The 19,482-nt window shown below is 50.4% G+C and overlaps 1 protein-coding gene across 22 annotated transcripts in view; it reads left to right on the forward strand.

Annotated features, from left to right (window-relative positions):
* Positions 1 to 19,482, forward strand: part of LOC101119116 (transducin beta like 1 X-linked) — a 247,841-nt gene that overhangs the window by 183,745 nt on the left and 44,614 nt on the right. For 19 of the 22 annotated variants that reach the window (XM_060408649.1, XM_060408658.1, XM_060408662.1 and 16 more), the window contains one exon: positions 1,962 to 2,072. The exons of the other annotated variants lie outside the window; for them this stretch is intronic. In XM_060408649.1, coding sequence (XP_060264632.1) covers positions 2,015 to 2,072 — 58 coding nt within the window. In that variant the 5' untranslated portion in view covers positions 1,962 to 2,014. The remainder of the gene's footprint in view (positions 1 to 1,961; positions 2,073 to 19,482) is intronic. 22 annotated transcript variants of the gene reach the window in all.

The raw sequence follows: 19,482 nt of genomic DNA on the forward strand, positions 1-19,482 counted from the left end.
TTTATGTTGGAATACTCATGGTAAGCAGGAAGTCTCCAGCCGTGTCATCAGCTCACACTGATTTTTTTTCTTCCTCTGAAACCAGAACAGTGAGGGAATATGTGGTTTTTGCGACACAGTGAAGATGGTCATTTCCTTTCTGCCCAGTCAGAACCGCAGAGATCTCAGATCTACCTATTGGGAGGTGCCTCCAGTGAAAACTCTAGAGAAGGGCATGGCAACCCACTCTGGTATTCTTGCCTGGGAAATCCCATGGACAGAGGAGCCTGGCGGGCCACAGTCCATAGGGGTCACAAAGAGCCGGGCGCAATAGAGCACTCACATGCATGAATCTTAACTGGGTCAGGCAAGAAAATAAACTAATGCCACTAATCGAGAACCCATTTTTGTTGTTGTTTTTGGAGGTGTGTTCCTTGGGGGCGAGTGTGGCCTCTCTGCTTTGAGGATGCTTGCAGGGGGGCGGAGTAGGATTAAGAGCCCTCCTGGGTCTCTGCGGTGCTCGGGGCCCTGGTCTGGAAGTGTATGCAGAAGCATGTCATCCTCACCGCCTTCCCGGGGGAGGGGGAGGGCAGCGGTTTTTAGCATCCACAGTTGGCATAGGTGGAAAATTGAGGCCTGCGGTCCACAGCTGCATAGGGATGAAGGTGCAATCAGCATCAGGCCTCCTGGCTCAGCCTCAAGCCCCCCGACACCCCGAGTGCCACGTTCCCTGTTCTCCTTGGTGCCCTCAGGACATGATTCCCCTTACCTCCAGCCAATCAATCGTTGGAGGTCCGAACCATCGCCCTGGGGTTCCCCTAACTTCGTTGCAGCCAGCACAAGCATTTTCCTGAAGGAGGGCATGGCAACCCACTCCAGTATCCTTGCCTGGAGAATCCCAAGGACGGAGGAGCCTGGCAGGGCTACACATAGTCCATGGGAGTTGCAGAGGGTCAGACACAACTGAAGCAACTTAGCACGCAGAGGCATTCTGAGCTCTGTAAGAATCCTGCTTGGCTGATGACACAGGCCGACTCCTGCCATCTCAGAGTCCACGGTCCAGGCACACAGGCTGGTCTTCCTGCTCCTGGGTCCCGGGGAGCACTCAGTCCATCCTTGAAGATGCCGGGGTCTCGGCCAGTCTGCCGCGGAATCGAACTCTGTTGGTTCGGTCTGTGTCCATGGGGCTGCTTGCTGACTCCCCACCTCGTGATAGAAGTCACGTCACTGTGTCGATGACTCAGCTCCTCGCTGATGTGTGTCTTGGGGCCACGTGGGTGCACCCTGTCGGTTCGGTGACCGTCAGGTTCAGCATGGAACTGTGATGTGTGGGAGGTTGCTGTGAATCATCTGTGCTGCAGAACCACAGGTGTGAATGGGGCCATGTGGTCACCCCACCTGAGGGTGTTGACAGGACTATGGGGGTACCCCCGGTAATCTTCGTCTGTCCACGGAAGGGCCAGCTGGTGCAAGCAGCCACCTTCTGTCCCGGGGTTCTGTTGAAGCTCGGTACCAACCGCTTCAGGGTCTTCATTGAATCAAGTCGTGGTGTTTGTCCTCATTTTCTGGTGCCCCTGATTTTGTCTCCGTTAATGTGGTTTATAGATGGGTCCATGCCAGCCTTCTGAAACGCATCAGCTCATGTTCTGGGGGATACTTTTCACCTGTATGTTCATATGTTTAATTGTAAAATCTTTACATAAGCAGAAAATACAGGGGAAATTTTTCACCGGTATGTTTATGTGTTAGATAATTATAAAAGCTTTATGTCACCAGAAAATACAGGGGAAAATTTTCACCTGTATGTGTTTAGATAATTATAAAGCCTTTATGTTACCGGAACGTACAGCAGGAATCGGGCATTAGTTACCTCCTGAGTATTACATGTGTTAATTGTTTTCCGAAAGAATCGCGATTGAGGAGGAACACGCAGGCAGTGTCTGAAACATCTCTCCGCTTTCTCCTCTCGCCTTTTCCGACAGAGGGTGGTGGCTGCTGCTTCGTAAAGACCTCATCCCCGCGAGGTGAGGCTAAGATGAGCATTACCAGTGACGAGGTGAACTTCCTGGTGTACCGATATCTCCAGGAGTCAGGTAAGAAGCTGGCTTCCTGCCGGGAGCGGGGAGAAAAACACCTTCTTCCAACACACCACCTGCAGGGCCAGCAACCCCGGATGGAAAACCTGGGCTATAGAGAAGACAGAGCTCTGGATGCTCTCATTCAGAGGACTAAAGGGAGGTGGAGAAGGGGCTGGGCTGTCCTGCTCTTGGGGTGGGATGAGAGAACGTGTTCTTGTTTCCGCTGACATTTCTGTTCACCTGAAGCCAGCCTGGAATGAAGATCAAGTGAAGGGAAGGTGAAAGTCACTCAGTCCTGTCCGACTCTTTGCGACCCCGTGGACTGTCTGGTTCATGGGATTCTCCAGGCCAGAATACTGGAGTGGGTGGCCTTTCGCTCCTCCAGGGGATCTTCCCAAACTGAGGAATTGAACCCAGGTCTCTTTAAACTGCAGGCAGATTCTTTACCGGCTTAAGCCACCAAGGAAGTAACCTCTAATAAAGTGAAGTCAAGTGTCAGTCACTCAGTCCTGAGTCTTTGTAACCCGAACACTTATAACTGACCAGGCTCCTCTTTCCATGGGATTTTCCAAGCCAGAATACTGGAGTGGGTGGCCTTTCCCTTCTCCAGGGGGCCCTTCCCCACCCAGGGATACAACCCAGCTCTCCCGTACTGTAGGCAGATTCTCTACCAGCTGAGCCACAAGGGAAGCGCATTAAGATGAAGAGCAGCTGTGATAGATGTGGTGAGGGGCGAGGAGGATTTGGAGTTCTGGGTCCCCGTCCTCGGGAGGGCACTTGTGGGCTGGTGTATACGTATGGTGTATATATATAAATATGGGGGTGGCTGGGTGTGTGTGTGTGTGTCTGTGTCTCTGTCTGTGTCTGTGTGTTTTATTGGACCCAGCCGCCAATTTATTGGACCCAGCGTGCGTGCGTGCGTGCTGCGTGCGTGCGTGCTGCGTGCGTGCGTGCTGCGTGCGTGCGTGCTGCGTGCGTGCGTGCTGCGTGCGTGCGTGCTGCGTGCGTGCGTGCGTGCGTGCTGCGTGCGTGCTGCGTGCGTGCTGCGTGCGTGCGTGCTGCGTGCGTGCGTGCTGCGTGCGTGCGTGCGTGCTGCGTGCGTGCGTGCGTGCTGCGTGCGTGCTGTTCTCGGCAACCAACATAGGGAGGGTATTTATGGGCTGCTGTATACATTTGGGCTTCCCTGGTGGCTCAGCTGGTAAAGAATCCGCCTGCAATGCGGGAGACCTGGGTTGGGAAGATCCCATATATGTATGTGGAGGTAGGGTATTTGGTGTTCTTGGTGCTCACCATAGGGAGGATGTTTATGGGCTGGTGTATATGTATGAAAGTGGGGTGATTTTATGTTCTCGGCCCCCATCGTAGGAAGGGCTTTTGTGGTCTGGTGTATATGTACAGTGTGTATGTGTATATATATATGTATATATGTATATGTATATGTATATGTATATATATATATATATATATAGGGAGAGGGTAGGGTGGTGTTCTTAGCCCCCACCATAGAGAGGATATTTATGGGTTGGTGTATACATATCGTGTATATACATGGCAGTTGGGGTGATTAGATATTCTCAGACCCCCCACAGGGAGGGCGTTTGTGGGCTGGTGTATACATATGGTGTATATACACGGGGAGTGGGTTGATTGGATGTTCTCAGCACCCCCCCCCCCACCATAGGGAGGGCATTTGTGGGCTGGTATATACATATAGTGTGTGTGTGTGTGTGTGTGTGCGCACATATATGGGGGGGTGGGGTGAGTGTGTGCATGTGTGTATACACATATATATATGGGGGTGAGAGTGTGTGTGTATACACATATATAGGGGTGGGGTGAGTGTGTGTACACACATATATATATATGAGGGTGGGGTGTGTGTCCACACATATATATATATATATATATAAGGGTGGGGTGAGTGTGTGTGTGTATACACATGTATTATATGAGAGTGGGGTGTGTGTGTGTATATATACATATATATATATGGGGGTGGGGTGAGTGTGTGTGTGTGTGTTTTTGTATATACACACGTATATATTTATATATGGGGGTGAGGTGTTTGGTGTTCTTGGTCCCGACCACAGAGAGAGCGTTTGTGGGCTGGTTACAGATGCGTGTACAGAATTGGTGTGGGGCGGGGTAGCTCAGTGGGGTGGCTTGAACAGAAGTGCACCATCCCAGCCGTGGAGGACAGAGTCCGAAGCAGGGTGCCAGCTGGCTGGCTTTCCTCCCACGACTGCCTGCCTCACGGGGGTCTGCTCCAGCCTGTCTGCCAGCTTCGGCTGGACCGTCTTTGGCACTCCTTGCTCCCTAGGCGCTTCGTCCCCCGAGACCTGCCTTCCCCTTCACGAGGCGTTCTGCCTGTGTGCGTGTCACCCTCTGTCCACGTTTGTCAAATTTCTGCTTTTCGTAAAGACACAGTCATACTGGATTTAGGGGGCTCACGGTACTCCAGCACAACCTCGTCTTAACAAATGACATCTTCAGGGACCCTCTTCCAAACGCCGTCACATCCTGAGCCGTACTGTGGGCCAGGACTACCAACCTGGGCAGTTGCAGGGGACACAGTCCGAGCTATAACCGTCGGTTCTGCGCGTATTGAAGCTTTATTCACTTTGTGTCACGTTTTCTGTAGTCTGCAAATTGATTATTCAAGAAGGAAGCCAGTTCTCACATCCCACTTCCGCACATGCTGTCATTGAGGGTGATCGAAGTGTGAGTCCCTGGGTCCAGACTCTTCCAGAATCAGCCCACAAGGGTGAGATGGGCCAGTCTTGCAGGCGACCCAGATGGCTCAGTACTGATCCTCGAACAAAAAGGATGAAATACGTGGGGCATGCCACATGTTATAAGTAAACCTCTCCCCACGCAAGCCTGAGGTCCTGTTTCTGCTGTCAACCCTAGCTAGCATTATTCATGAAAAGTACACCTTCTTTCTAATGTACGTTTGACCATTTGGATTAGCTCTCGCTAGATGTTTCGTATAAAAAAAAATGATGAGCGGAACAAAACGTACCACCTCATCCCTCGTCAGTCAGGGAGGTCACACCCACGGCTCTGATAACTTAACCTCGGAAATTAACCAGGAAATCTCTCACCTGGAGTCCAAGTGTCCTCCCAGCACTGATCTCATAGATTCCCAGAGATGTCTACAGATGAAAATTCCACGTACCAAACCCTGCCTCCCTGAAGACTTCCAGCTTGGAATTCAGGATTCTTTCCCTTTAGAAACACCTGCACAAAAATAGGCTGAAAAAGTGCGGTCCAAATGTGTAAACAATCTTAAGGTGAAATTGCCATCCCTCTGTGAACATGAGGATAAATAGAGACTTGGGAAAGAAAACTTTTGTGTAACCTAGAGAAAGGTTTCTCCCGGTGGGCAGTCCCCAGGGCCCCGCAGGGCAAGAGCGTTGCTGGCCTCTTTGAATAAACACAGAAATGTCTATCCCTCCCCCCCTGAGAAAAGCGAGACTTCCTTTTTTAGGCTCTGTTTACATTTGTCTCACATTTGTTGAGAAACTTTCTGTAACCAGGCGACTGAGAAAGGAGCCTTGGGAGACGCAATGTATTCCATCAATGCCGGTTGTGTGTAGCGTCTGCTGAGCGGCTGTCGTAATTTGTCAGCCTCGAGTAGGATCCCATAGATCGAGTGAGGAGTTAAGACGTGACTGTGTGTTCCTCTGACGACTGTGTGTGTCCGGGAACTGCCTCTGGAACCCCCACGAGGGCATACTGCAAAGAAGAAACACCTAATGTTGTGAAGCGTTCATGGTGGGACTGGTTAACATTTATCTCAAATCCTCACACTTTGGTTAGCTGGTGGTTTACTTGCTCAGTTGTGTCTGACGTTTTGCAAGCACGTGGGCTGTAGCCCACCAGGCTCCTCTGGCCATGGGGATTCTCCAGGCAAGAAGACTGGAGTGGGTAGCCTTTCCCTTCTCCAGGGGATCTTCCCGACCCAGGGATCGAACCCAAGTCTCCCGCATTGCAGGTGGATTCTTCACCAGCTGGGCAACCAGGGAAGCCCAAGAAGACTGGAGTGGGTAGCCTTTCCCTTCTCCAGGGGATCTTCCCGACCCAGGGATTGAACCCAGGCCTCCTGCACTGCAGGCAGATTCTTGACTGATTGAGCCACCAGGAAGTTTACTGAGCAGCCGCCAGGTGGACAGAGCACCTTCTTGGCTTCATAATGTCTCCTTTCTAGCTGAAAGGGGGGAGGGAAGAAGAGGGAAGGAAGGAAGGGGAGGGGAGGAAGGGGAAGGAAAAGAAGGCAGGAAGGAGACGGAAGGACTCTCCTGATCAAGTATCTGTGCTGTCTCTCCTTTACCAGCATCAAACCCATCATCCATAAATTCTCTAGCACGCTAGGAGACTCACTCAACTCCTCCCAGTACGGCTTCTCCACTAGGGGTTTGGAAGTTCCATTTCCAAGTCTTCAGTGGTGTCACCCCCCGCCCCGTCCCGCCGCCCCAGGCTGTGTGTAGAAGGTGTGTGTGTGTGCAGGAGGTTGGGAGACGGTGGGGAGGACCCTGCAGGGAGGCAGGCCTCCGGATCCCTGGGCTGGGGCGGGGAGGGGGTGGTTCTGCTGTTGGCTTTACAACCAGGCAGTGGGTAGACCCAGAATATTCCACCCCGCCTCGAGGCACAGGTTCTCTGCCACCGCAGGGGCTGGGCTGGTGCCGAGTTGTGCAGCACTTGCGCCAGTCAGGATGTTCGGGGCTGCAGGGAAGACGGTCCCCATCAGAACATTGATTCCTCACGCACCCCACCCCACCAGATAGCTGGGAGGCGCAGTACGGAAGCAACACTTTCCTGAAAGTGTTACGACAAAATGCACATCACATCTCCGCAAACTCAGGAAAAGTATCTTGGAAAGGGGCTTCCTTTTCTGCCCTCAAGAGGCAGAATTCGCATCATGTAGGGTTCCTGTCTGGCCTCCCTCCACCCGGCCGTGGATTCCACAGCCTCTAAGGCAGACGGGATTTCATGGCGTCACTGTTGTCTAAAGCAAGGGCCGTGCCAGTGGAAGGCGCTGTCTGCATGCTGTTGTTTCTGGTTGCTCCTCCTGGCAGCCAGATAAAGAAGATCGGTTAGTGAGCAAGGCTTGTTTTTTCTTTTTTCCCAGTTCAGCTAGAGATTTTGAGCAGCCCCAGCAGCAAAGTGTTTATTTTTGCATGAGCTGCGGCAGTCCGCTTTTGAGGGCTAGGAGTCCATGGGCCTCTGCCTCTTGGGGGTTAATCAGGGGTCACTTTTGCCATCCGGATGATTTTGAAGAAGCAGATTGAGGCAGAGCGTCTCTGCCACCCAGCCCATCAGTTCCCTTCATGATCAGTGTCCAGTTTCTCCATCCCTCCGCACCTTCATCTCTACCATGTTTTTTTTTTTTTTTACATAGAGTATAATTTTCAAACCAGAATATTGACCCTTTTTAGAGTACAAATGTGCAGCACCTGCCAGATGTTCAGAGTGATGTAAACAGCTGCACAAACAAGATATGGAATGGTTCCACCACCCCAAAAGTCCCCCTTGAACCTTTGCTATCTACCCCTCACCCCACCGCAGCTGCTGGTGACCAGCCTGGACAGCATTTTAAAAACTAGAGTCATTACTTTGCCGACAAAGGTCAGTCTGGTCAACGCTGTGGTGCTTCCAGTAGTCATGTATGGATGTGAGACTTGGACATCCAACTTTATAAAGAAACTGGAGTTTCTTTATGAAGAAAGCTGAGCGCTGAAGAATTGGTGCTTTGGAACTGTGGTGTTGGAGAAGACTCTTGAGAGTCCTTTGCACTGCAAGGAGATCCAACCAGTCCATCCTAAAGGAATTCCGTCCTGAGTATTCACTGGAAGGACTGATGTTGAAGCTGAAACTCCAGTTGTTTGCGAACAGCTGACTCACTGGGAAAGACCCTGATGCTGGGAAAGATTGAAGGTGGGAGGAGAAGGGGATGCAGAGAATGAGATGGTTGGATGTCATCACCGACCTTACGGACATGAGTTTGGGTCAAGTCCGGGAGTTGGTGATGGACAGGGAGGCCTGGCGTGCTGCAACCCATGGGGTCGCAAAGAGTCGGATGCGACTGAGCGACTGAACTGAACCTGATATGCTTAGTCCCTAAGTCATGTCCAGCTCTTTGCGACCCCATGGACTGTAGCCTGCCAGGCTCCTCTGTCCGTGGGACTTACCAGGCAAGAATACTGTAGTGCATTGCCATGCCTTCCTCCAGGGGATCTTTGCCACCCAGGGACCGAACCCGCGTCCTCTGAGTCTCCTGCGTGGGCAGTCAGGTTCATTACCGTTGCCCCACCTGGGAAGGCAGAAGCTAAAACTCCACGTGCATTGATTTGCATGGGTATTCATGCAAATTCAGCCAAGGTATTCATGGCTTGGGGGAAGTATTTCCCCCACCTCTAGCGCTGTGACCGACATCTGCACACCGGGAAAAACAGAGAGCCCTTAATCAAAACCATTTGACGACTGTGGTGGTAGCTTTGACAGCAAACCAGAAACTCGAGTGAGAAATTCAGTTTCCCCAATGTTTTGTCAGGTGTTACCAGGCTGGGTGTCCCCAGTGGCTGTCATTTGAAACGCTTCAGACAATAAAAGCAGCCTTTGGTTGTGGTGCAGATGGCAGAAATTCATTTCGCATATATCAGAAATCAACACGATGGTGCATTTCTCTGCGTATTGTGGGGATTTTGAAACGTTCGCGCCTGACGTGCTGTGGTCCATGGGTGTCTCAAAAGAGCCTCGGGTACGAGTTAGCGACCCAACACGACAACAAAAAGACCCTCGAGGGACTTCCCTGGTGGTCCAGTGGTTAAGACTTCACCTTCCAACGCAGGGGTTGTGGGTTCGATCCCTGGTTGGGGAGCCATGTGCCTCGAGGCCAAAAATCCCGGAACATAGAACGGAAGCAACATGGTAAGACTTTGAATAAAGACTAAAAAATTAAATGAACACCTTTGAATAAGATTGGAAACTCCTTATACAGTGAAATATGCTTCCTGCTTTGTCACGGTTCATGCTCAAGAGGCTAATCTATTATGCATATCTGTTGCCTACGTTAGCACAGCCATACCTGCTGTCTCCTGCGAGGAGCGCTGGTGGTTTTCAAACGTAAGCACCTACACATGGGACGCGTGCTATTTTCTATTGTGGTTCAGTTGCTCAGTCGTGTCTGACTCTTTGCGGACCCCATGGACTGCAGCACGCCAGGCCTCCCTATCCATCACCGACTCCTGGAGCTTGCTCAAACTCCGTCGAGTCAGTGATGCCGTCCAGCCGTCTCATCCTCTGTCATCCCCTTCTCCTGCCTTCCATCTTTCCCAGCGTCAGCGTCTTTTCCAGTGAGTCTGCTCTCCGCATCAAGTGGTCAAAGTATTGGTGCTTCAGCTTCAGTATCAGTCCTTCCAGTGAGTATTCAGGGTTGATGTCCTTTAGGATGGACTGGTTTCGAGCCCATATCTGCACTCATGTGACGGGCCAGGTAGAATCAGGCATGTTTCATTTGGTTTACATAATACCCACATCTCTCTATATTACCCTTGTGAATACATGTTACATAGCCAGACTCTTGAGGTTCTCAATGGAACGTAGATGGCATTTTTTCATTCATTTTGTGGAGCTTCTGTTAAGAGAATGGTTAGAAAGTTTTGCTGACCATGTAGCACACACATATGTCCTGTCTTGCCCCCCGCCCCCACCACGGCAGATTTAGAGTAAGATTTAGGTGGCATTTTCCCTCCACAGGCAAGTCCAAGCACAGAGCTGAAGGATGGTTCTGTTCTGAACACACAGAGGTATGTATGGCTCTGCAGAAATGTTCCTGAGCAGTGTGAGAATTATGCATATTGGTGGTCCAGGGATTAAAAATCCATCTGCGGTTTGACAGCGGTTTGATCCCTGGCCCGGGAATATCTCACATGGTGGAATTCACTTAATAAGTGCTTCCCTGGTGGCTCAGTGATTTAAAAAAAAGCCTGCCTGCCAGTACAGGAGACCTGGGTTTGATCCCTGGGTGGGGAAGATCCCCTGGAGAAAGAAAGGCATCCCACTGCAGTATTGTTGCCTGGAGAATCCCATGGACAGGGGAGCCTGGTGGGCTACAGTCCACGGGGTCACAAAGAGTCAGACACGACTGAGTGGCTTTCACGTAGATGCTATGTGCCTAGGTGATGCTCACACACCGATCAGAAATGAGGAAAGCTGAAGGTTTGAGTCAGGTGACCCATCAGCTGAATGTCACTCCCTGGTTTTGACACTGTCCTACGGCAAGAGAAGATGTCACCGTTGAAGGTGGCTGGGTGAAATGACTCCACTGTTTTCACAGCTTCCTTTGAGCTTGTGATCATCTTGAAATTACTAAAATGAAAAAAGAGCAGAGAAATCATGACTGTGCGCTTCCATGCTCTGCAGAGCTTTGCCTATGAGACGGAGAAGGTGGCCAGTGATACAAATGCAGCTGAGACATTTCAATTAAGATTTTTTCAGGTCGTTAGTCAAGGCACAGGCCTCGGTTCTGATGGAGCGTCTTTTGTATAATGAGTTTGAGCGTTACCGTGTGTGCTTAGAGGCGGATAGCCACACAGCCATTCTGGGGCTTTTGGCAACAGAAAAATAATAGAGTCATCTGAAGGTGAACAGCGGTTGTTGTGTATCCAGAGTCAGATTTTTGCTTCCTTGGTAATTCAGCAGACTCCAGTGCGCATCATAGACCAGGCTCACCTTGCTGGCTCCTCCTGGGACATTGTCGTGAGAAGCCGTTCTGCGTTTGATTGGCACCGTAGTCGCTGGACAGGCTGTATCGTTAGCAGAAGGATAAAGGTCCATAGTCAGGGACTTGCCCTGGTGGTGTCGTGGGTAGGAATCCACCCACCAGTGCATGGAACCCATGTTTGATCCCTGGTCCGGAAAGATGCCACATGCTGGAGAGCCACTAAGCCCTTGGGCTGAAATGAGTTAGCCCACGTGCCCCTCGAAACCATGCTCTTGCAACAGAAGAAGCCACTGCAATGAGGAGCTCAGGCACTGTCCCTCGAGAGTAGCCGCTGCTGGCCAGAGCCAGAGAAAAGCCCGCCCACAGCACCGAAGACCCATCCCAGCCGAAAATCAGTAAATATTTTAATGGTGTTCTTCAGGGTTCTTCTGCACTCCGGGTCCTGTGTCTTGCCAGCTTTTCAATATCCCCTTCGTGGTCTTCACCTTGCAGATTTCTCCTAGGTGGGCAGAGTTTGAGGGTCTTAATCGCTTGGATTGATGCTTTTGAGCTGTGGTGTTGGAGAGGACTCTTGAGAGTCCCTTGGACGGCAAGGAGATCCAACCAGTCCATCCTAAAGGACATCAGTCCTAAATGTTCATTGGAAGGACTTGATGCTGAAGCTGAAACTCCAATCTTTTGGCCACCTGATGCGAAGAACTGGCTCATTTGAAAAGACCCTGATGCTGGGAAACATTGAGGGCAGGAGGAGAAGGGGACGACAGAGGATGAGATGGTTGGATGGCATCACCGACTTGATGGACATGAGTTTGAGTAAGCTCCGGGAGTTGGTGATGGACAGGGAGGCCTGGCGTGCTGCGGTCCATAGGGTCGCAAAGAGTCGGACACGACTGAGCAGCTGAACTGAACTGAATCTCTTGGAGGGACTCTGAATGGTCAGAACAGCATGCATTATCTAAAGACGCTCAACCTTTCCTAGAGGCCAGGCTTCGTGAACCTCAGCACTGTTGACGTATGGGCTGGGCGGCTATGCTGAATTGTAGGTTCTTAAGACCGCATCCCTGGACTCCACCCACTGCGTGACAGGAATGCCCTGCCCCCTTGCCCTCCATGGTGACAACCAAAGATGTCTCTGCCCTTTACCAGATGTCCCTCTGAGGGCAGAACCACCCCTGGTTGAGAACCACTGATAACACGTCCTTCAGTTGTGGGATGTGTTTCTTCAGTTAGTTTCTATTGCAAAGTGGAGTCGTAACGAGATTCTCATTTCTCCCTTCTTTTCCATCGTCTCGGGCTACATTTTGATTCTTTCTGCAGAACGCAAGTGAACTCTCAACAGTGGTCCTGGTGGTCCCTGCTTTTACTAAATTTTTCCACAGTATTTTTCCCCTCAAGGAAGGGGGGGACCTTCTGCCAATACTGTTCTCCAGCAGAGAATAAAATAATTGGGAGTAGCTGGCTTCAATCCGGGTTTTGTTTTTCTTTGGGTTTTGGTTTTCGGTTTGTTTTTTTTTTTTTTTTTTTTTTGGACTCCCGGTGAGGAGATTAGATAACCAGGAAAAGGGTGTTACTCTTAACATTCGTGAATAATTGCGTCTCCAGAAATGATTCAGCAGCGTTGCCCTCTAATTTCAGCAGCTGACAGGTCACCCTGTAGGCTCCTCTGTGTTTCCTGGGAGCTTGGATTGCCTTCTTATGCTAGACACGTTCCCCCCGCCGCCCAGATTCAGGAAGGCATTTTAATGGTTCAGCTAGCTTAATTTAAACCCAGGTTCAGGGCTCATTGTTCAGCTGAGTCGCTAAAAATACTTCTCTGACTGCGGTGGCGTTTTTACATTGCTAATGTTGTCCCCATTTAAAGAGAGAATCCTTATGAAACGGTAAAGGCAAGCACTTCTGTGAGGCAGTGGTAGTCTTTGCTTTAGAAAGCATACAGGAAAATATTCGTTTCATCAGATAATAAATAAGGAATACCTGAATGGTTTGTCCTCATGAGCGCAGGGTAAAAGTAATTTAAAAGCAGGTGAGGGAAATCCCTGGTGGTCCAGTGGCTAGGACTTGGCGTTTTCACTGCTGGGACCGGGGTTCGATCCCCAGTTGGGGATCTACAATCCTGCAAGCTGTGAGGAAGGAAAGGGAGAGAGGGAGCAAGGAATTAAGTCAGGTGAAACAGAAACGTCTCATTTCTTTGTTTCCAGTTCTTTGGTGATGTATCCCTGTCTCCTAGATTACCCCTAGGCTCTATGATTTGCTAGGAGTCACAGAATTTGGGCTTCCCTGGTAGCTCAGTTGCTAAAGAATCTGCCTGCAATGCAGGAGACCCTGGTTTGATTCCTGGGCTGGGAAGATCCACTGGAGAAGGGATAGGCTACCCGCTCCAGTATTCTTGGGCTTCCGTTGTGGCTCAGCTGGTAAACGAAGAATCCGCCTGCAATGCGGAAGACCTGGGTTCAATGCCTGGGTTGGTAAGATCCCCTGGAGAAGGGATAGGCTGCCCACTCCAGGATTCCTGCCTGGAGAATTCCATGGGGTCACCAAGCATTGGATACAACTGAGCGACTTTCACAGAATTTAGTAACCGTTCCACTCGCAGTGAGTTACAGCAAAAAGATATGGATTATAACCTTCATAGTGGTATATGGGGTACTTGAGGTTGCTGAGATCGTGGAAATGTTCTCAGTGAAGTAAATAAGGTTAATCATGAGAGGTGCTGCATATGTGAGCTGACCTTATTGCGTAGCTCTTCCACAATGTATATCCACGTGTCAGATCATCACTGTGTATACCCCAAACTTACACTTTGTTACATGGCACTTACGTCCCAGGAAAAGTCAATCGAAAAGATCAACAGGTTCATCAAAGTCGGTGCTACGTCTCCATTTTTGTTACATCCCTCTTAATCATATAGATTGAGTGTATATTTTGTTTGGTCGGCTTGTTTATACAGTATCCAGTGGAGCCCTTTGTTTGAATTGATAGCTTCAGTTTTTCTCCATTGAGATATAATCTGTACGTGGGTGCCAAGTGACTCTCGGTGACTCTGGTGAACCTATGGACTGGGGGAATTCTCCAGGCAAGAATTCTCCAGGAGTGGGCTGCCTTGCCCTCCTCCCGGGGATCTTCCCATCCCAGGGATCAAACCTGCATCTCTTAAGTCTCCTGCATTGGCAGGAGGGTTCTTTACCCCTAGCAGCACCTGGGAACAACCCCCACCCCCCTCCCAAGTAAAAAAGAGACAGGTTACAGTCAGCCGAGGGCAAAGTGCGTGGGGTCCAGTCCAGGAGAACCAGGCACAGACTTGCGGGTGTCCCCTCCTGGCTGAGCAGTGTGATGATACCTGGTTCTCCCAGCAGCATGTCTGATGGCAAAGGGGCTGAGCTGCTAGCCTCCCGAGCTTTGCCATCCAGGGTTTTATGTGGACCTGCAACTCTTGTCGAAGGGACAGGAGCACCTGGGCAGACCCAGGCTGTCCACCCAGCCCCAGTCCCCTCCAGGTGGACACCTGCGGTGTGTGGTTGTGTATCGGTCACGTGTGTTTTTACTTCACGTTTGAAAACTCACTGTAAAGAGTGTAGGGGCAGATAAGTAGCTGGAGAACGTGATATCCACGCCTCTCACATAGAAGAGCGTAAAGCACCCCCCAGGAGAGCTTTGTCAGGGCAGGGCTGCACACACCTCCCACAGCAAAGCTTGCCCACATTTCCTTTGCAGGACAGAGCTCAGTCTGGGGGGCCGATCTCCCCTTAGGCCCCTTAGGGCTTTCGAAAGACCCTGCACTGTGTGGGGGTCATCTCATCCCAAACCCTTTTTGAGTGGTGCCTGTTGCCAACAAGCTCCTCTTCATTCAGAAAAAGAGTGTCTTCCTGAACTGCTCTTTGGGTGTGACGATAACCCACTGAAGCGTAGCAAAACGGAACCGTGGCGCAGTTGCTCTTGATGCATCCCCGAGGTTCACGGTCCTCTCGATTTCCCACGCGGCTGTGGTTGTGCCGTCTTTTCTGAGTGTGCTGCTTTCCGTCGTCCGTGCGGTCAAAGCTCAGATTCAAGGTTTGCCATTCCTGTGCTTGTTTACTTATCAGAGAATCGGGAGAAAGCAGTTCACTAGAAAAGCACTTGAGAATCGGCCGAGTGTGTGTAAGTTCTTGTTTAGTCTCCCAGCCACGTCTGATTCTTTCGCGACCCCGTGGACTTTAGCCCCCCACCCCACCCCCCAGGCTCCTCTGTCCGTGGGATTTTTTTGGGCGAGAATGCTGGAGTGGGTTGCCACTTCCTTCGACAGGGAGTCGTCCCAACCCAGGGATTGGACCCGTGTCTCCTGGGTCTCCTGCCTTGGCAGGTGTGTTCTTTGCCACTGAGCCACCTGGGAAGCCTGCATGTAAGTTACACTTGTTTCAGTGTGCGTCTTGCTCAGTATAGCCAAATCATGTCCATGAGTATGGCCATCAGAGAAGGGTTAGGTGCTGTTGAAAAAGTCCTTAAAGCTTCTTAGCCCATTGCTTCCTCCTTTAAAGGGTGGGGACGATATGAAAAAGCCTCAGATGGTTCCCGTTTCCTTTTTTGGCTGAGATGAATTAACCGTGCTTACCATGGTGCCTGTTTCCAAAGTTCATACACCATCACATTTCAGATCTGCCTGCTCTGAAATTCTAATGTGACCTTCAAAGTGTCCAGCTTTGATGTGCTTCATTCTGCCAATCATAGTTCCCTTTCTTCCTTCCAGACTCAGCGAGCCAGTCATCTGGACTGTCAGACACAACACTGTCCTTTTTTCCCCAAGTTTCTGTCTGTAGCCTTAGTGATGTCTCCTCTGTCCACGTCTAAAATGCCACGATCCCCAAGGTGACATCCTTGTTTCTTTCCCTCCCACATCCAGGTCTAGGTTTCTGTCCCTGACTCACGTCTTCTCCGCCAGTCTGGGGGTGGGAGTGGGCGGTCTCTCCCCAGCCTCTCCTCAGATTCCCCCGGTCTGCGGGGCCCACGTCCAGCCTCTCTGTTGCCTTCTGTACTGCTGTGTTCATTGTGTATTTCCCAAGCATTCTTCAACATGATCCCACACTGAGAGCATTGCCATTTCCTGACCGCTCTTCCTCCCCTGCAAAGAGGAACTCCCTCTGACCCCGTAACCTCATCCAGGTTTCACGTGAAAATGTCAGAATCACTGTCATCTATTTCTCGTTCACGGTGTCTTTCCGACTGCCTCCATGCCCAGTCCTCTCCCCCTTGCCTTTCTGTCAGCTGGGCACTCCCTGTATCTTATCAGTGTTTCCATCTGTTCCATTGTTTTGTCTGAGTGACTGTAGGTCCCATTTACTAAGCATGAGCTGTGTGCCGGGCATGATTCTCAAGTTCTTGATGAGTCAGACTGTTTCCCCCTAAGATGGAGATGGGGCTTCCCTGGTGGCTCAAGACGATAAAATAAAGAGTCTGCCTGCAATGCAGGAGACCCAGGTTCGATCCCTGGGTCAGGAAGATCCCCTGGAGGAGGGCATGGCAACCCACTCCAGTATTCTTGCCTGGAGAATCTCACAGTCAGAGGAACCTGGCAGGCTATAGCCCATGGGGTTGCAAAGAGTTGGACACGACCAAGCAACTAACGCTTTCATTTTCTTTTCAAGAAGTAGATACAGCTGCCTCTCTCGTTGACAGGTGAGCGACCCAAAGCATTGAGGAGATAGTGGCTTGCCCAGGAAGACATAGAACTAGAATTCAGAACACACCCTCTGGCTCCAGAATCTTCCACTTAAATGATTTTTCTTCGCTCTTAACGTGGTGGGATGGTTGGTTTCTTTTTCAGCATTAAGTTTGCATTCCTGAGATAAACCCCACGTGGCCTGGACATTTTGTCCCCTTCACTGGATTCCGTCTTGTTGATTCTCTGTCTGGCATGTTCATGTCTGTTTTACTAAGGGCGGCTAGGCAGTGATGTTCCTTTCCCAGTATTCTCATTAGGTTTGCACCTTAGGGGTTATACAAGCTGACGGATCAAAAACTGCTTTCCTAAGGACCTGTAGTCCCATAATTTAGGTCTCTCCCCTGGATTAGTTGGCAGAATCTGACTTTAAAAGGTATTGCTTTGGTCTCTATCGCAACCAGTCATTTCTGTCTTTGTGGTCCAAAAGCAGCCATCAAAAGTGCATAGACCATTGAGAGTAGCTGTGTTTCAATAAAACTTTATTTATAATAACAAGCCAGGGGCCAGATTTGGCCCAGAGGATACAGCTTGCAGACTCTTGTCTAAGACGGCCCATAGAATACATATGTTTCTTCCTGTCCAGGGAGCCTGGACGCAGTGTTGGTATCCTGAGTATTTATTACCTCCTTGTCTTTTGAACGTGTCTGTAGCCCTCCCTTGTCTATGCGTGTATTCCCCATCCTTGGTTCTCTTGTACCAGAGACCTCATTTTGCCATATTTGCGTACACCTGAAAGTATTTTGTTAATATTTACTTACATTTTTCCTTAAATTGAAGCAGTTAACGTTTCACTAAATTTTCAAATACGTCTACTATTGTGTTTGCATAATGCACAATTTAAAAAAATAATGATCGTTAAATTTTAAAATATCTACCCCTCGTGCTTTGTAAAATTGTTTTGGGTACCATCAGAGGTATGGGCACTCTCCAGGAATCCGATGTGTGCGGATTAAGCAGCTGTCAGGATTTTCAGCTCTACCAAGTGTTTCCCGCTGGCCCTGTTGAGTGGTGGCACCGCCCTAGTGCTAGCGTTGGAAGGGGACGCACGAGAGGAGCAAGTCTTTTTCTCCCCACCCAGGGAATTAAACAGGCGTCTTGACACAGGGGCTGCTAAACTCGAGTTGGCGGTGTTCACAGAGGAGCAGGGGAGGGGTGCAGACAGAAGGAGGCATTTGAGCTAGAACTCTTCAGGGGAAAAGGAAGCAGAGCATTTCAAGCAAAATCGTCAAGAGCCCGCATTAACATTACAAGCCTCAGCAAAAGCCGGCTACACCGTTTAGGGGAGAAGCATCTTGGCAAGAAGTACAAAGTATACAGGATGGGAGGAAGAGGAAGGAAGTGCAGGGGCTCTGGGTCACGGGCAGCAAGTGAAGGCCAGGGTGTCCGACGGGAGGCCCGTTGGCTAGTTTTTGAAAATGAAATCTGAAGGCCGTGTGCATCAGGGGTGACTCTCCTCGAAAACTGAGACTCCACCAGAACAGTGGGCATGCTAAGTCGCTTCAGTTATGTCCAACTGCCTCTTTGCGACCCTGTGGACTATAAGCCCACCAGGCTTCCTCTGTCCTTCTCCAGGCGGGGTTACTAGAGAGGGTTGCTGTGTCCACCTCTAGGATCTTCCCGACCCAGGGATCGAACCCGCATCTCCTGCCTTGGAGGCAAACTCTTTACCATCTCAGGCACCAGGGAAGGAAGCCCCAGGCAGAATGGTGGCTGAGACTAATGAGTCACTGGGAGAGCTGCTGATACTGTGTTAGGTGAGAAAGAACGGGTGTGAAATCCTAGGACCGCAAGAATTAAACGTGTAAAAAGTCAATTTACAGAGGTAAGAGGGACTGGAGGAAATTACCCCCGGGTAAGAACAGCAGTTGCATCAAGCATCTAGTGATGTGACTGTTCCCTCTCTCTTCCAAACTGCTTTCTCTGTTTCTCCTCCCCCTAAGTCGTGTGTGTGTGTGTGTGTTTTTATTATTGTAATTTTTAATGGTGTCATCCATCGTAAATCTCTGTGTTGGCGGTCGTGGTTGAATTCCCCAATTAACAAAATAGTAAGTCCAAGCTTTATGAGGGTTTAAGGGCTGTTGGGGGTGATGGGGCCAAAGGGGGCTGGCTGCAAACCTTGCTTCTCTGCATGGCGGCTGGAAGCCAGGGCTGGGGTCTGGGGGAGCACGCCCCGATGCCCCTTGTGGGCGAGCTGCCTCCCCTCGCAGTTTGTCGGCCCCGGGAGGAAATAGCACCCTGCATTTATAACCTGACTAATGCCTTCTCCTCCTGGAGCCCTCCCAGGTTTGGGGGATATTAAACATCTTGGCAGGCCCGCACTCAGCCGCCACCCCTGGGGTCCGGGCCAGATGTTAGAAGCAAAACCCTATTTTTAACGAGGTCCTCCTGCTATTTCTTTTGGGCGCCTTCCAAGCAGTTCCATTTTACACCAAATTCCACGTGACGGCAGGTCAGTGGGAGTAGGTCTGCAGCTCTGAGAGCAGCCTGCCTGCGCTCAAGTTTTTCTCCAGCAAGATAGTAGAGAATTAGGACAGAAAGCGGGGCTGGGTCTCGGGGCTGGGGGTTGGGGGGAGGAGTTGGTTTAGATGAAATGTAAAGTCAGTGTGCATGTGTGCAGTGATTGCAGATCGCGGAGTCAAAAGCAGCTCTCAGCAAAGATTTGTGCTGTTGACCATAAATGAAACTGGGGTTAGCGGTTTTGTGTGGCTTCCCGGACAGAAAAGGTAATCCTCTGGCGAGACAAAGCCATCACATCCAAAAAGAAGAAGTGAACTGATGATAAATTAGCCCGCAAAGATGAGGGGATGGTATCTTATTCTCCTGCCTTGCCTGTTTATAGTGTGAGTGTGTGTGTGTGTGTGTGTGTGTGTGTCTGTCTGTCTGTCTGTCTGTCTGTGTGTCTGTGTCTGTGTGTGTGTATCTGTGTGTCTGTGTCTGTGTCTGTATGTGTGTCTGTGTGTCTCTGTCTCTGTGTGTTTTGATTTATTGGACCCAGCTGCCACTTAACT

Source organism: Ovis aries, chromosome Y (assembly GCF_016772045.2).
Source record: "Ovis aries strain OAR_USU_Benz2616 breed Rambouillet chromosome Y, ARS-UI_Ramb_v3.0, whole genome shotgun sequence".
In the NCBI taxonomy this organism is placed as follows: Eukaryota; Metazoa; Chordata; class Mammalia; order Artiodactyla; family Bovidae; genus Ovis; species Ovis aries.